At 44.1% G+C, this 12,608-nt stretch overlaps 1 protein-coding gene across 1 annotated transcript in view; it reads right to left on the bottom strand.

Moving 5' to 3' along the window:
• The window catches only part of CARD11 (caspase recruitment domain family member 11), a 29,161-nt gene extending 16,939 nt beyond the window's left edge, over positions 1-12,222 (bottom strand). Inside the window, exons 1-11 of the mRNA XM_067551471.1 lie at positions 12,018-12,222; positions 11,188-11,325; positions 10,030-10,355; positions 9,371-9,550; positions 7,310-7,462; positions 6,703-6,828; positions 5,979-6,173; positions 5,135-5,314; positions 4,202-4,253; positions 2,969-3,084; positions 1,716-1,819 (exon numbers count right to left, since the gene is read on the bottom strand). Coding sequence (XP_067407572.1) covers positions 1,716-1,819; positions 2,969-3,084; positions 4,202-4,253; positions 5,135-5,314; positions 5,979-6,173; positions 6,703-6,828; positions 7,310-7,462; positions 9,371-9,550; positions 10,030-10,355; positions 11,188-11,325; positions 12,018-12,216 — 1,769 coding nt within the window. The 5' untranslated portion in view covers positions 12,217-12,222. The remainder of the gene's footprint in view (positions 1-1,715; positions 1,820-2,968; positions 3,085-4,201; positions 4,254-5,134; positions 5,315-5,978; positions 6,174-6,702; positions 6,829-7,309; positions 7,463-9,370; positions 9,551-10,029; positions 10,356-11,187; positions 11,326-12,017) is intronic.
• Between the last annotated feature and the right edge of the window lie 386 nt (positions 12,223-12,608).

The raw sequence follows: 12,608 nt of genomic DNA, 5'->3' as shown, positions 1-12,608 counted from the left end.
AATTCCCTCCTCATGCACAGACAGGCTTAGTGAGCTCCCTACTATTGCATTAATGGAAAGAATGACTCTATCTAGCAGAAACACTTGGAAAAAAATTAAGGATGTCTTGTCACACATGAAAGTATTGCATACGTTTGCAGCTTAGTATATGTTAGTCCCTGAATCTCATAGGTTATGTTCTCCTTTATTTATCTATTTAGTCACTTTAACAATTGATGCCCTGCATGACCTCTATGGGTTCAGGTTTATGTTTGTTTGTTTTTGGTTTGTTTGTTTTTTCCAGGTTTTACAAATAATGAACACTGGATTTTGTTATTGATATGCACATTGTGCATGCATTTATATATATATATATATACACACACACACACGTTTTGTTTCATTATGTGTTTATATTTTATAGCAAAACAATAAAAATAAAGTTTAAAAAAATTTCCACTGTGTGTCCTTAACACCAGTGTTTTGCACTTCCTAACAAAAGACCAATATTTGGCGTGACAACAGTAATAGCAATTGGGATGTTATAATCAGATAAGAACAAATATCAAGGACAGGTCCCAGGACTTCTGCTTTTTTTTTTATTAAAGGAAGTCTGAACTTAAACTGCTCAGCAGCAGTTATGATGAACTGGGATATATCTGTGACTATTTGCTATGAATATGGTGCAGGCTTCTGTGTGTTTGGTTATGGTGGAGGTACTTCCTATGGAGTTTGATTAAAGGAACCATGCAGGACTGGTAAAACAACGCCAGATAAGAGTTTGTTGAGGAATGCCCCTAAGTAGCTCCATCCAGACTGCAATGGATTACTCTTCCCAGGGGTAAAGCCAGGGATCAAGGGGGATCCTAGCATCAAAGACCCCATGGAGGGGGCGGGGGGACTTGGGTGAGTGTATCAGTGAAAAGCTAACAGGCTAGCAAACACAGTAGAAACTGCAGCACGGTCAGTCTGTTTCCCCCTGCCAGAGATGGAGACAGCTGGGCTGAAGGGGAATTTACAAAGGTGTAATAATCATGCATAGGCAAGCCATTCGTCCGGTTTTAAACTGGACAGTCCTGGCTTTTCTAAATCTTTGTCCCCTGTCCAGTACTGAGACTAAACCAGATGTGGGTTTGTCCGGTATCTGCTCCCGCCAGTGTGACCTCGCATGCGCTGTGCGAGAGAAGTCACGCCAGCAGGGGCAGGTTGGCATGCTCTTCAAAATGGCACCCCCACGTGGTGTGACCTGGCATGTACCATGCACATGGGATCATGCTGGCAGGGGCAGGCCCACACTGTTCCCAGAAGTACCAGAACATCCGGTGCTCCAGGAATGTGTGTTCGGCCATCCTACCCACATAGGTAGGACCTTACCCTGGGTTTGATGTACTTTGCATCTTTGCAGAATGAACAAAGAAAGCTTTGGTTCTGAAGCTGCTGTTTCTGTATCACTGCAAACATATGCTTGTCACAGGCTCCCGAAGGGAAACTTTCATAGGGGCCAAAACCAAGCTGGGCCCGTGTCGTTCATGTGGTAAGGAGCCAAGGAGCTGCAGCCCAAGCACCCAGTCTGAGTGTGGTTGGACCACGGGGCTCCACCCAGAATGAGGTGTGGGAAGCCACACCAGTTACCTGAGGGGTAGTCCTTGGGAAAGACTAAAAGGGGTATGAGGCACAGTTAGTTCTGTAGCCTTAACAGCGTTTTCTGTGCAACTTTCACCAATACAACTACCCACCTGCAGTGAGGAGCATCTTCTTTGGAACGTCGCACTATTGAGTCATTTCCTGGAGGTTCTGGAGTGGTGGACATGATGCTGTGGTTGCGATTTCTCAGGGTCTGCTTTTATTTAAAGAAGAAAGAAAGAAAATCCATGTTACGTATCCTATCCATTTCTCATGTTAAAAGTCATCAGTATTTTGGTTTGCTAGTGCTCTCCGTCTAATCTGGACTAGGACAAACTCATTCCATGGTCACAGAGTCCCATGTACATCAGCACACGTCTGTATGTTCCAAGCGTTCTGTGTGTGGGCACATCATGTATAGATATGAGATGGTCTTATGTGGCACTGCAAGTGGCTGATTCATTGCAGAGTTTTAGCTTGAACCTTGTTAAATGGGACATATGTTGCATTGTGAATACGTGTACCAGGTGATACAGAAAAAGGAGGAAAACTACATGTCTGCTCATTCTAAATAAACTAACACCACCAGTTCAGAGACTATTCTAAACTGCATTATAATCAAGACAATGTAATTCATCAATGTATCTAACTAATATTCCCAAGGGTATCCCTAAAAAGGCAGCTGATCTTATTATGAGTGGCCGGGGGTCCCCCCCATTGGCTATTCTAGGGAATAGTTTTTAATTTCCTGGGGGCAGCATTTCTTACAGTGCTCCAGCAAGGTGTTTTGGTCTTCATCAGATCTTTTATTAACACTCTGCAAGATCATTCTCTCTAACTACACCTGCTGGGTCAGTGCTCACATTGTGTGTAATGGCATGTCTACTTCGGGAGATTATGGGGCTACTGCAGAAATGGATTGGCGAGTATGTGCAGAAATTACCTGCTGCTTGCTGTGCACCTTCTCTGACCTATTGTTGCTTGTGTACATGAAGGGCATGAGAAACTCCAATAGAATTTCAAATGTTCCACTAAAATCAATTACAAAGCAGCCTTTGAAGCAACGCCTCCTCCTCCCACCACTAAATGTTATACGGCGAGATGAGATATTGCGGAGTTGTAAATACCCTGTAAAGTCCTGTTGAAATATCTTTAAATAAACATCAGCCAGTAATGTGATGTTGGGAAAGGTTAATAACTTGGGTCTAATAAAATGCTGGTAAAAAGGATTAGGGAGCTACTGACAGGGCCTTGAGATTGCTCGCAGCTGGACTGCTAGTGCAGCGCTGGTGCTGGGTTGTGGGAGCTCTGAATCACATTACGGGGAAGGTCACAGACAAACAAGGGGCACCCAAAGGCTCCTTACAATTTTGCCAACTTCACAGCTGCTGACTGAGTTATTGATGGAAACCGGATTGGAGGAACTGGTGTCGGTGCGGCTGCTGCTGGCATCAGCTCCATCTTCATCCTGGGCTCTGACTGCTGTGCTCACAAATGACAGAGGCAAAGGCAGAGAAGGAGACAGACACCAGAGACATTTATATTAGATCCGCTTCAATATAAACTCTTCCGCAGATTCCCAACAACATGTAGGATTCGCCACTCAATTGGGCTTATTTCCTGTCTGCCCCTTCATTCTCTTTACTGAATGGGAGATGGAGGAAGCTTTCCTTTGCCTTCTGATCTCATCCCTCCCTAGCCTTTTGGTAGGTGCACTAAAGCAGGAATATGCACACTCCTGAGGAGCCCCCTGTCCCTCATTCAACCCCCTCCTTAAAAAAACATTTCTTTTGTGAGCTTCATGAACATTAATTCACCAATTAAAGAAATGTCTTATTTATATAAAAACTTAAATGAGCTGGATCTGGCCATCTGCTCATTTAACATTCTATGAATCTGAACTGCACTGATGGTCCGCTTAACATGTTGGCTCCCTGGAGCAGTGACTAACTCTTCTCCTAATATTTGGACAATGCTGAGCATGCTGACAGCACACAACAAATTATTCCCCCCCCCACAAATTGTTTCTTTTTGTTAAGTGTCTGTTAGATAAATGCAGGGCACCAGGAAAATTCAGACAGCCAGGACACACGGGGTAATTTGGTGAGACTACAGCTAACCAACAGATATGTAAAAATAAATATCAGCTGGGGATTAGAGTTAAATACGAAATCTAGTCTGCCAACAGACAAGGGAACTGATTAGATGACCCACTAAATTAGGGGCCCTTCCAACTCCAAAAATTCCACCAATATTCAGAAACCGAAGAACGGTATGATGATTTTTAAGATAGGTCTAATTTTGTCCCTTTTAAAATTATATTCACATAGAAGATGCAAATAAAAAGTAGCTAGAAAGCTGAGACTGTCTATGGGACAGGATATAGGAGTCTGTAGAGTGACCCATCGATGGAAAAAATGATCAGGCTGCGTTCTCATCGATTTGAAATGATGATTAACGTTATTTACTGCAAAAGAAGACTGCTGCTTAGGTCTCTGAGGTTTAGTTCTGAGTTTGCCCTGTTGGCATTTTTGTTAGAACAACTGATGCAGATGGACTAGATGAGACAGACAATAGGGACACTGGTGCTCTCTCTGACCTTGAAAATCTGATGTTTTGCTTGTATTGACAGGGGATTTAGCGCGTGGTAGCTGAAAGAAAGAGGACAGAAATCAAGCCAAACTCAGGGTATGTGTCACATTCACTTTAAAACATATGCCTGCCACACTTCCCCATTGCCATACTGCAGAGCCTATGCACCCTCATCAAATAGCACGTGGAGAAGAGTTATTTAAATGCCAAATGCATTGCAGTTCCCACATTCTGCAAAGGGAATGACAAAAGATGAAGTGGGTCGCTTGAGACTGGTTTCAACAGGCTGCTCATACAAGAAGCCTCCCTTCGCCAGGTAAAAGGAAAAAAATGGACCTCTACTGATCCTGGCAATAAAGAGAGCCAGAACTCAGAAACATTAGGAATGGCAGAGAGAATTCAGATGGGGACACAGAGAAAGAGCAGTTCATACATTCTATACCACTCTTAGATGGTAGATTTTTACAATTCATGAATGCAATAGCAGTCACAGTCAGCCCAGTAGTCAGGGAAGTCAAGGAATTCAGTCATGCTTCCGCTTATATTTGAATGAGTAGGACATGCTAAATTTAATTCTGAATTAGGTAGCTAATTTTGCTCCAGATTTTGTTCACTTCTTCCCATAGTGCCTTCCAGACGATGCAAACTTTTCCATAAGTGCTGTGTTTTCCATCAGCCATTCCAAACGTGCTGAACTTAGGGCATTACACCAATTTTCAAGACATACTTTTTTCACTACTATTAAGGAGGCAAAGATCCATTTTACTGAAGCCACAGTGAGAATATAAATGAGCAGCACGAGTACGGAGAGGATGGGGGAGACGGAAAAGGGGCAGCAATTGCCCCATGACACCTGATTGTCTCTCCTCCACAAAGCCTGACTGTGTCTCCCCCAAAACCCATCTGAACAACACAGTTTCGGCCTCAGATTAGGACACACCTGGATTCCTTTCAGGTTCATTCTTCTCTTAAATCGAGACTGATCAAGGAGGAAGAATTTATTGTCTTCTGGTGACTCTTCAGAGGTGGAGGAGTCATCTGCTTCCTGACCATTGGCTTTGGGGCCCGGAACTCCAAAGGTCTGGGAAATAATGGTAACCGGAAGATTCCTTGGTAAACTCTAGAAATAAAAGAGAGAGATTTTAGTGACCTTTTGCTGAAGGCTACTGCAAAAAGCTTAGCACAACTTCTGGTGGCCTCACTTTAGTTCACCTGGCAGGGCTGCCTGTGGACCAAGTGAGGCCTGCAGGCTCAGCTGTCACGGTGTTCAGGTCACATACCTATAGTTCTAGTGGTTGAGCAGCTGCCTATGGTCAAGTGGATTGTGGTTCAGGTCTCGAACTAGAGACTGAAGTTGAAATTCCCAGAAATTTCTGTTCGACTTTAGCATTAGTTCAGGGCCCATTATCAGTTTACCTGTTTGCAAACTTCATTAGAACAAGCTCGTCAGAAGGAGCTGTTAGGAGTTTCCTTTCCCCGTATGCAAGCTCACCCGTTCCCTGAATTTCCTCCTCTTCCATTAGCATCAAGGCTCAGCAGGAGTGAACTGCCAGTTTCTGAGAGACTACATGGGTGGCAGAGCCAAGTTCCACCCCTTAGCCTTGGTGAGCTTCTCACAGCATTGAAGCTGAATAGAAGAGAAACTTCCCTCCACTTCTTTTTTCAGGCTAGCATTGCTGCTCACAGAGGGCATAAAAATAAAATCCCATCCTCCTTCCCATCATGCTGTAACCGAGACAAAGCCACGAAGGGAAGAGAGCACAGCAAGTCTTCCGTGGCCCTACCTGGTCATGACAGTTCTCCTTAGAGAGTCGCCGGAGTTTGCACTCCAGGTTAACAATGCAAGCCTCCTTCCGGACTGCCTCAATACGAAGTTCATCGTTCCTCTCCTCCAGCTCCCGGATCTGCTTTCTGTACTTGTCCTTCTCAATCAGGCATTGTGAATACTGCGTCTGCGCCTCATCTCGGGAACGGAATGCCTGCAGAGGAAGGAAAACATGACTTCATACGTGTGTGCCACGTGGATTCTCATATTCAGTTAGATTGTACAGTCTTTCGGTCAGGGACTGTCTCTTACTGTGTGTTTGTACAGCTCCTAGCACAACGTTTGGGACCTCTGTGCACGAGTATAATACAATTGATGAAGACGATGATGGCTGACAATTCTTAGTTGGTAGCAAAATGTTGCAGAGTGCAAACCAAAAACCTTGACACTAATAAGCAGCCTACTGTGGTGCCATTAAAGAGCCAACACCCACTGGCAAGTGGCAGAGAACCCCAAGGTATTTCCCTATGCTTAGACTAGCAGATAACAGCAGTATAACAAATACCACTATATAGTAAGTGTTTGCAAGTGTTTACTTTTTTAATGGCAACTACTCAATGTAACACATGTAATGATACTTTGGGTCCAATTACCCTCCATTCCCAGAGGTGGCTCTCAACAGAAACAGAAAAAGAAAAGATCCAATTTCTCATCGTTACTTCCCCCCTCTAAATGCGAAGTACCTGGTCTCGCTCCTTCTCCACCTCCTCGAGCTGTATCATCACAGTGTTCATACGGTGCTTGTACATCTCACAGTCTTTCCCCAGAGTTGAGCACTTTAATTCCAGGTCTTCTTTCTCCTCGAGATACTGGAAATGACACAGACTAATCAATAAAAGCAGTACATCAAAGCAATCGGGAGGTCTCCCCTGCTGCATGGCGGAGATTCCTGTTCACCTCCACGTGGCCACTAATCTACACATTTGCTCACCTAAGACATAGACACATATGGCTCGAGTGCTGTTCGGTGCTGAAAAGGCATGGTCGTGAGGAAGCTCAGGCTGCTGCAGTCCAAGCTGATCCTGATGGGGTCATGGTGTAAATTACCCCAAAGCAGTCAATGTTGTTTATGTGAAAATTACATGGTTTGAAGCAACTGCACCTGTCCTGTCCAGATGGCCCTACACAGATTTATTTAAATAGCTCAGGATGGGAAGTAAGGACAGAACTAAATAGCTACTGCACTTCTCCATCAGCAGCCACCAGCAGGTATCACTAGTTATCACAGTCAGAGATCCCTCAAAGACAAGGAGATCTGACCCCACTCTTTCTGTCCTGTCTTTCTCTCACCTTGTCTCTCAGCTCCTCCACATGACGGATCTCCTCCTGGAGATTAAAGATCTTGTTGACCAGCTCTTGACGATCTTCTAGCGCCTCCTTACGGTCATGCTCCAGGATATCCAAGATAGCTTTGTCCGAATCGGGCAAGCTACGTTTGCCAGCCTGAGGCCACAAGGTGTAAAGATATAGGACAAGAGGAGATAGAAAGAGAGAAACAGAGGAGTGGGGAGAAGAAAGAAACAGACAGACAGTAGAAGAAAAAGAATAGAAAATGAGCATGGGATTGCAATGGAAAAGTAGAAGGGAGGGATATTTGTTAATGTTTTGAAAGCTGAACAAAGCCTATCTCACTGCCAGAATGGCTCTGGAGAAGGCATTGTTTTTATTGGATCTGATATAATTTGATACATTTTGGATGCAGTGACAATGAGCACTGCTGCTTTGCTCCAGGCCTTGCATTCAAAAGCTCTCTATTAATCAGCCCTCAATGAGCACAGACTTTGCCCTTTGCCAAGGAGCAGGTCATAAGAAAACATGCAGAGGAATTTTTAAAGCAAGAATACTTTGCATGACTGTGCTTAATGAATATTAAACACGTACCTGGAGTAACCAATGCCCCTACCTAGAACTAATACTTCATTTTCTACAATGTTCAGAAACTTTTTTTTCCTTTTAGGAATTCAAATTAACAAGATTACTGTGGGAGACATAAATTGTCATCCAAAAATAACCATATAAACTGGGAATCAAAGACAAAAAACGCAAGCAAGAAAATGCAAATTTATTTTAAAAATACTTAAATTGGAGAGTCCACTGACATTTTGGTTACCGAATAAAATAAATATTTCTAAAATAAGTTGGCTTTTTGTTATTTTGGGAGTGTTTTGTTTCCATTTTTATGCTGGGTTTTTTTGGTGATTATTTCATTATTTCCTTGTGCCTCATAGTAATCATCGTGTTAATTTTTTAATGACATATGAGTCTTCGGATTAGACTACATCTCAAAGTAGATTTAGTTATTATATCATTTTAAAGATTTGAGCTACACCTTATAGAAAACAAAGGCCTGGTCTACACTAGGAAATTGTATAACTACGTCACCCCAGGAAGTGAAAAATCCACACCCCTGAGCAACGCGATTAAACCTACCTAATACCCTGGCATTGACTGTAGATTCTCCCATCAACCTAGCCTCCCACTGAAGCACTACAGAAGCACAGCAGTTTACATGTGGGTAAGCCCTAAGACTTGTTAGGCACGGCCAGAGAGGCCGTTGTGCTTTGGCACCAGAATGTGTTGAGACTCTTTAAAAAGTGTCATTCTAAAAAAGGAAAGTCTTTTCCTGCAAGGTGCTGAGCACCCTCACATTGAGATAAACCCTCAGGTCTGGTCAAGCACTGATTAGCACATCCCCTGAAAAGGAGGGTTAAGGTGACTCTGCCCTCCTTTATGGCCACTCCTTACCCCAAACCTGGAGTTGGCCAGGGCTAGTGAAGTCCCCAGAGCAAGTTAGAGTAGTTTTCTGCAATGACCCACAAGAAGATTTTCTCAGTAGCTTGTGACTGGTGGAGCTCAAGAACATTCTGGCCAGGTCCCCTTTCCCCAGCCAGAACCCATTTCTCCAGGGGGGGTGATGGTATAGAATTGGCTATGCAGACCCTACACCAGGGGAATCTAGGGTAGCTAGATAAAACGGTTTTGCATTGGTGAGCTGGGGCAAAACAACTCCAGCATATCCAGGACTGGGCTCATTGATTTCAATAGGAATTGAGAGGGCTCAGCACCTCATAGCAGACACTCAGTACTTTGCAGGATCCAGCCCTGCATATGCATCTGGTTTTACTGGGTTAAGAATTCCTTTTGCTTGTGCAACTGTTTTATATGGGGTAATCTGTAGAAAGCTGGGGGCTGCACAACCTTTTGGTCTTTGCAAACTTTGTGATAGGATACATGGTAGCTTTGGGGGGCACAGCTTCCTCCCACATTTTGCACTAGTATAATGGTGGGGGGGGTGTTCAGATTTCAAGGCAGGTAGTAATAGGACGGGACGTAACGTCTCCACTGGCTTACCTGAATGATAGACTGTAACTCTTGGATTTTGGTCTTCATCATCTCATTCTCCCGCTCCAGTTCCAGAACCTGTTCCTTCTTGGGTCGGTTTTCAATGTCATTCTTCAGCTTCAGTGACTGGTTCCTCTCCAGCTTGCATTCCTCCTCCATCTTATTCAACCGATGCTTCAGCTGGTCAATCTAGGATACCCCAGGAACCAATGAAAAGCAGAGAGAGTCACAGAAAAAAAAAAGATTACCTGAAATACATCAAGCTTCCCTAAAAACACCCTCACCTCCTGTTGAGAGCGCACAAAACACAGGCTTCCTGCTCTTGGTTAATTCCCAAAGTTTAAATAGCTCAACACAGTGCCAGCAAGATATGCTGGAACGCTTGGATAATCCACCATGAAACTTTAGCCATACTTGAGTAACTGTCCCAATATAGTTTTGATGCTGAATAGCTCTCCATAGGCTGGGAAGCCCACCCATCACTGGGAATCTTACACTAATACACATCACCTCAGCATGCGTTCATTATGCCTTGAGTCTTTACCCTGGATAAGCAAAGCAAGTACGAGTTCTACACATCTTTAGCATCATTGAAAATACCATTGAGCCACACTCCATCCTCCATCTTTGATTTACATCCAAAATTTACAGTCCAGAGCATCTTTTACCTCGAGCTGTAGATCCCGGCTCCTCATCACAGCCATGTTCTTCTCTTCACTCAGCTGGGCATATCTCATGGCCAGATTGTAGTTCTCATCCTTCACCTTAATCAGCTCATCATTGTAGTTGTTCCTTTCCTCCTTCATCTTGTTGTATCTCTCCTGGAAGGTCAGCAACTCTATATTGTTCAATTTCAGATGCTTCCTCTCATCCTCCAGCTGGCGGGACTTGGCCAAGAGTTCACAGCGCTGCACATCCTTTGTCTTCACCTGTTGCTGTAGCTTAATGATTTCATTCATTAGGAAATGGGTGAGGCCCTCATGTCCTTCCTCCACTGAAAAGAATCGAACAGCCCATCAGCTCCAAGGTCCATTGCACTGGTCTGGAGCAGGTTAATAGTAATGTGGGTTCAGGCAAAGTTGGGGCAGCACAAGTGGGGAGACAAACAAATGCACATACATGCACAATACGCACACACAGAGTCAAAATCACTAACTGACACACAAATGCCATACATATGCAGTACAATCATGCATACATGCACCCCAGAATATACCGGGTCACTATATACAGACACATATATTTACATTCATGCATGCACATGTTCAGTGTATACACAACTGCATATGGACACTCAAACTCATCTACACAATCTTCACACAAATTCTAATACATAGACATATGTACTACAATGGTGCATACACACAAATACATGCACTTTTTTTTTTTGCATCTCATGGAGCAGGTCCTCCATGTACACCCATTGGACCTGATTCTGATTTCATTTACACTGGTGCAAATCCAGAGTACCGCCATTTATTTCAAAGGAGCTACTCCAGATTCACGCCAGTGTAGCTGAGATCAGAATCTGGTCCATCATTTCTTCCCTTGAGGCACCTTGTAATGACTACAATTTTAGAAACTGAGGCAGACTGGGTAGCACTCCTACTGGAGTTCTTCAGTCTCACTCCAACAATCAGGGGTGATGCTTTCACCAACAGCTTAGTCAATGCTAGCCCATGCCAGACCAGAGAGTGAGAACCTTGGAATGAGCTACCACCAGTCACTAGCCCTCCTCATTAACATTTCTCATCTGAAAAAAAATCAGAGTCTTATCTTGTGTCTTGAATACAGCCCTTATTTCCTCAGGGACTGATCCTACTCACCGACAATGGTAGAAAATCTCCGTGTGGGCTCCTTCCCCGTCACCAGTTTGTAGAGTTCAGGATAGTAAAACTCCAGGCTCTCTAAGAAAACTACGTAGCCCCTTTGGCCCTTGGTATGAAGGATGTCCAGCAGTCGGCCTAGGGACAACCCAAAAATAGTGCAATGAGAGAGGACACAGGAGTACTGAGAACAGGATAATCAGATATTGTATCCCTGAGGCCAACACTGCTCCAGATTAAACTGTCACTGGCACATAAATACACTGTGGAAAAACCATTCTTGTCACACTGCACCCAGCTGATCTGATGAAGCTATGCCATGTATTCTCCGTGTTTGTGTGAGCTGTTCCTCTGAAGGAATGGGGTGAGGGAAGGTAGCATTTGGAACTGAGCCTTTGAAAGACAGTGGTATTCAACAAAGCCCACGCTGTGCAGTACTGAAATGTCAGAATCGCAGACCTGGCCACAAAAAGTGATGCTCAAATTAAAGGGGCGCTGCTAACCAGCCCCGGGTACATTGACAGAGCTATCTGGGTACCCAGGTGTGAAAGAGCAGTGATTGCTGCCTGTCATAACTGAAATGTACTGGCAAAGGTATGTAGGAATGAAAGTTTGGTGTGCACTCATTTGTACAACAGTGTCTTGGCTATAGTCACTGTTAGCAAACAGCTCTTCATTTTAATGAACATCAGATTTTTCCCAAAATTGAACTTAAAGCCCGTCATGAACAGAGAGCCCGTCATGGATTTTAATTCAGGGTCAGGTCAAACCCAACACTGGTAATGCAGCATGTAAACGGGTGCAGTCTTGGCCATTCAAGAAAGAATTACCTGCTCGGTTAATTTTGGAGAGCAGCATGTGCGAGTTGAGCACCTCATCCTCATCTTGCTCGTCAATGATTTTACACTGCCGCAGATATGGGGTCAACTTGGCTGGATTGATGTACCGGCTCAGCATGTGCCGATTGCACTCCACATTCTCCCACAGGGCTTCCTCCTCATCTTTCAGTATCTCTAGGCAGTCATCCATTTCTGGCTCTGCTCCTTAGCAAGGGAAACAAATCAGCAAATAAATACGAAGCACACTGACTCAGGGGGGTTTCAATCCTGTTTACCGTTTTGAGCGGCCCTGTCACATACAATGAACTTGGATGCACTTCTAAGGAATGCTGATATTGCCCTATATTAAAACTGTTTATGCTGAAGTGCAACCTGTCTTCAGCTCATCTGAGAAGTGACAGCTTAGAGGTTCTAGCTAAACTCTGAACGATTGCATATTGCTCAAGTGAGGATTCTGTAGCCCAGATAACGCTATGATGATCCCTAAAAGTCAGAGAATTCCTCTTCTGAATGGTTACTATGCCACAGGACGTGTGACGGAAGAAAGAAGGGTGAATTTGCAGAGCTCAGCACAAAGACATG

The sequence above is a fragment of the Emydura macquarii genome, unplaced genomic scaffold, assembly GCF_026122565.2.
Source record: "Emydura macquarii macquarii isolate MOO-44397 ecotype Brisbane River unplaced genomic scaffold, CSIRO-AGI_Emac_v2 contig_1348, whole genome shotgun sequence".
Lineage (NCBI taxonomy): Eukaryota > Metazoa > Chordata > Testudines > Chelidae > Emydura > Emydura macquarii.
Note: the sequence above shows the minus strand (reverse complement) of the source record. Positions and strands in the feature narration are given on the sequence as shown.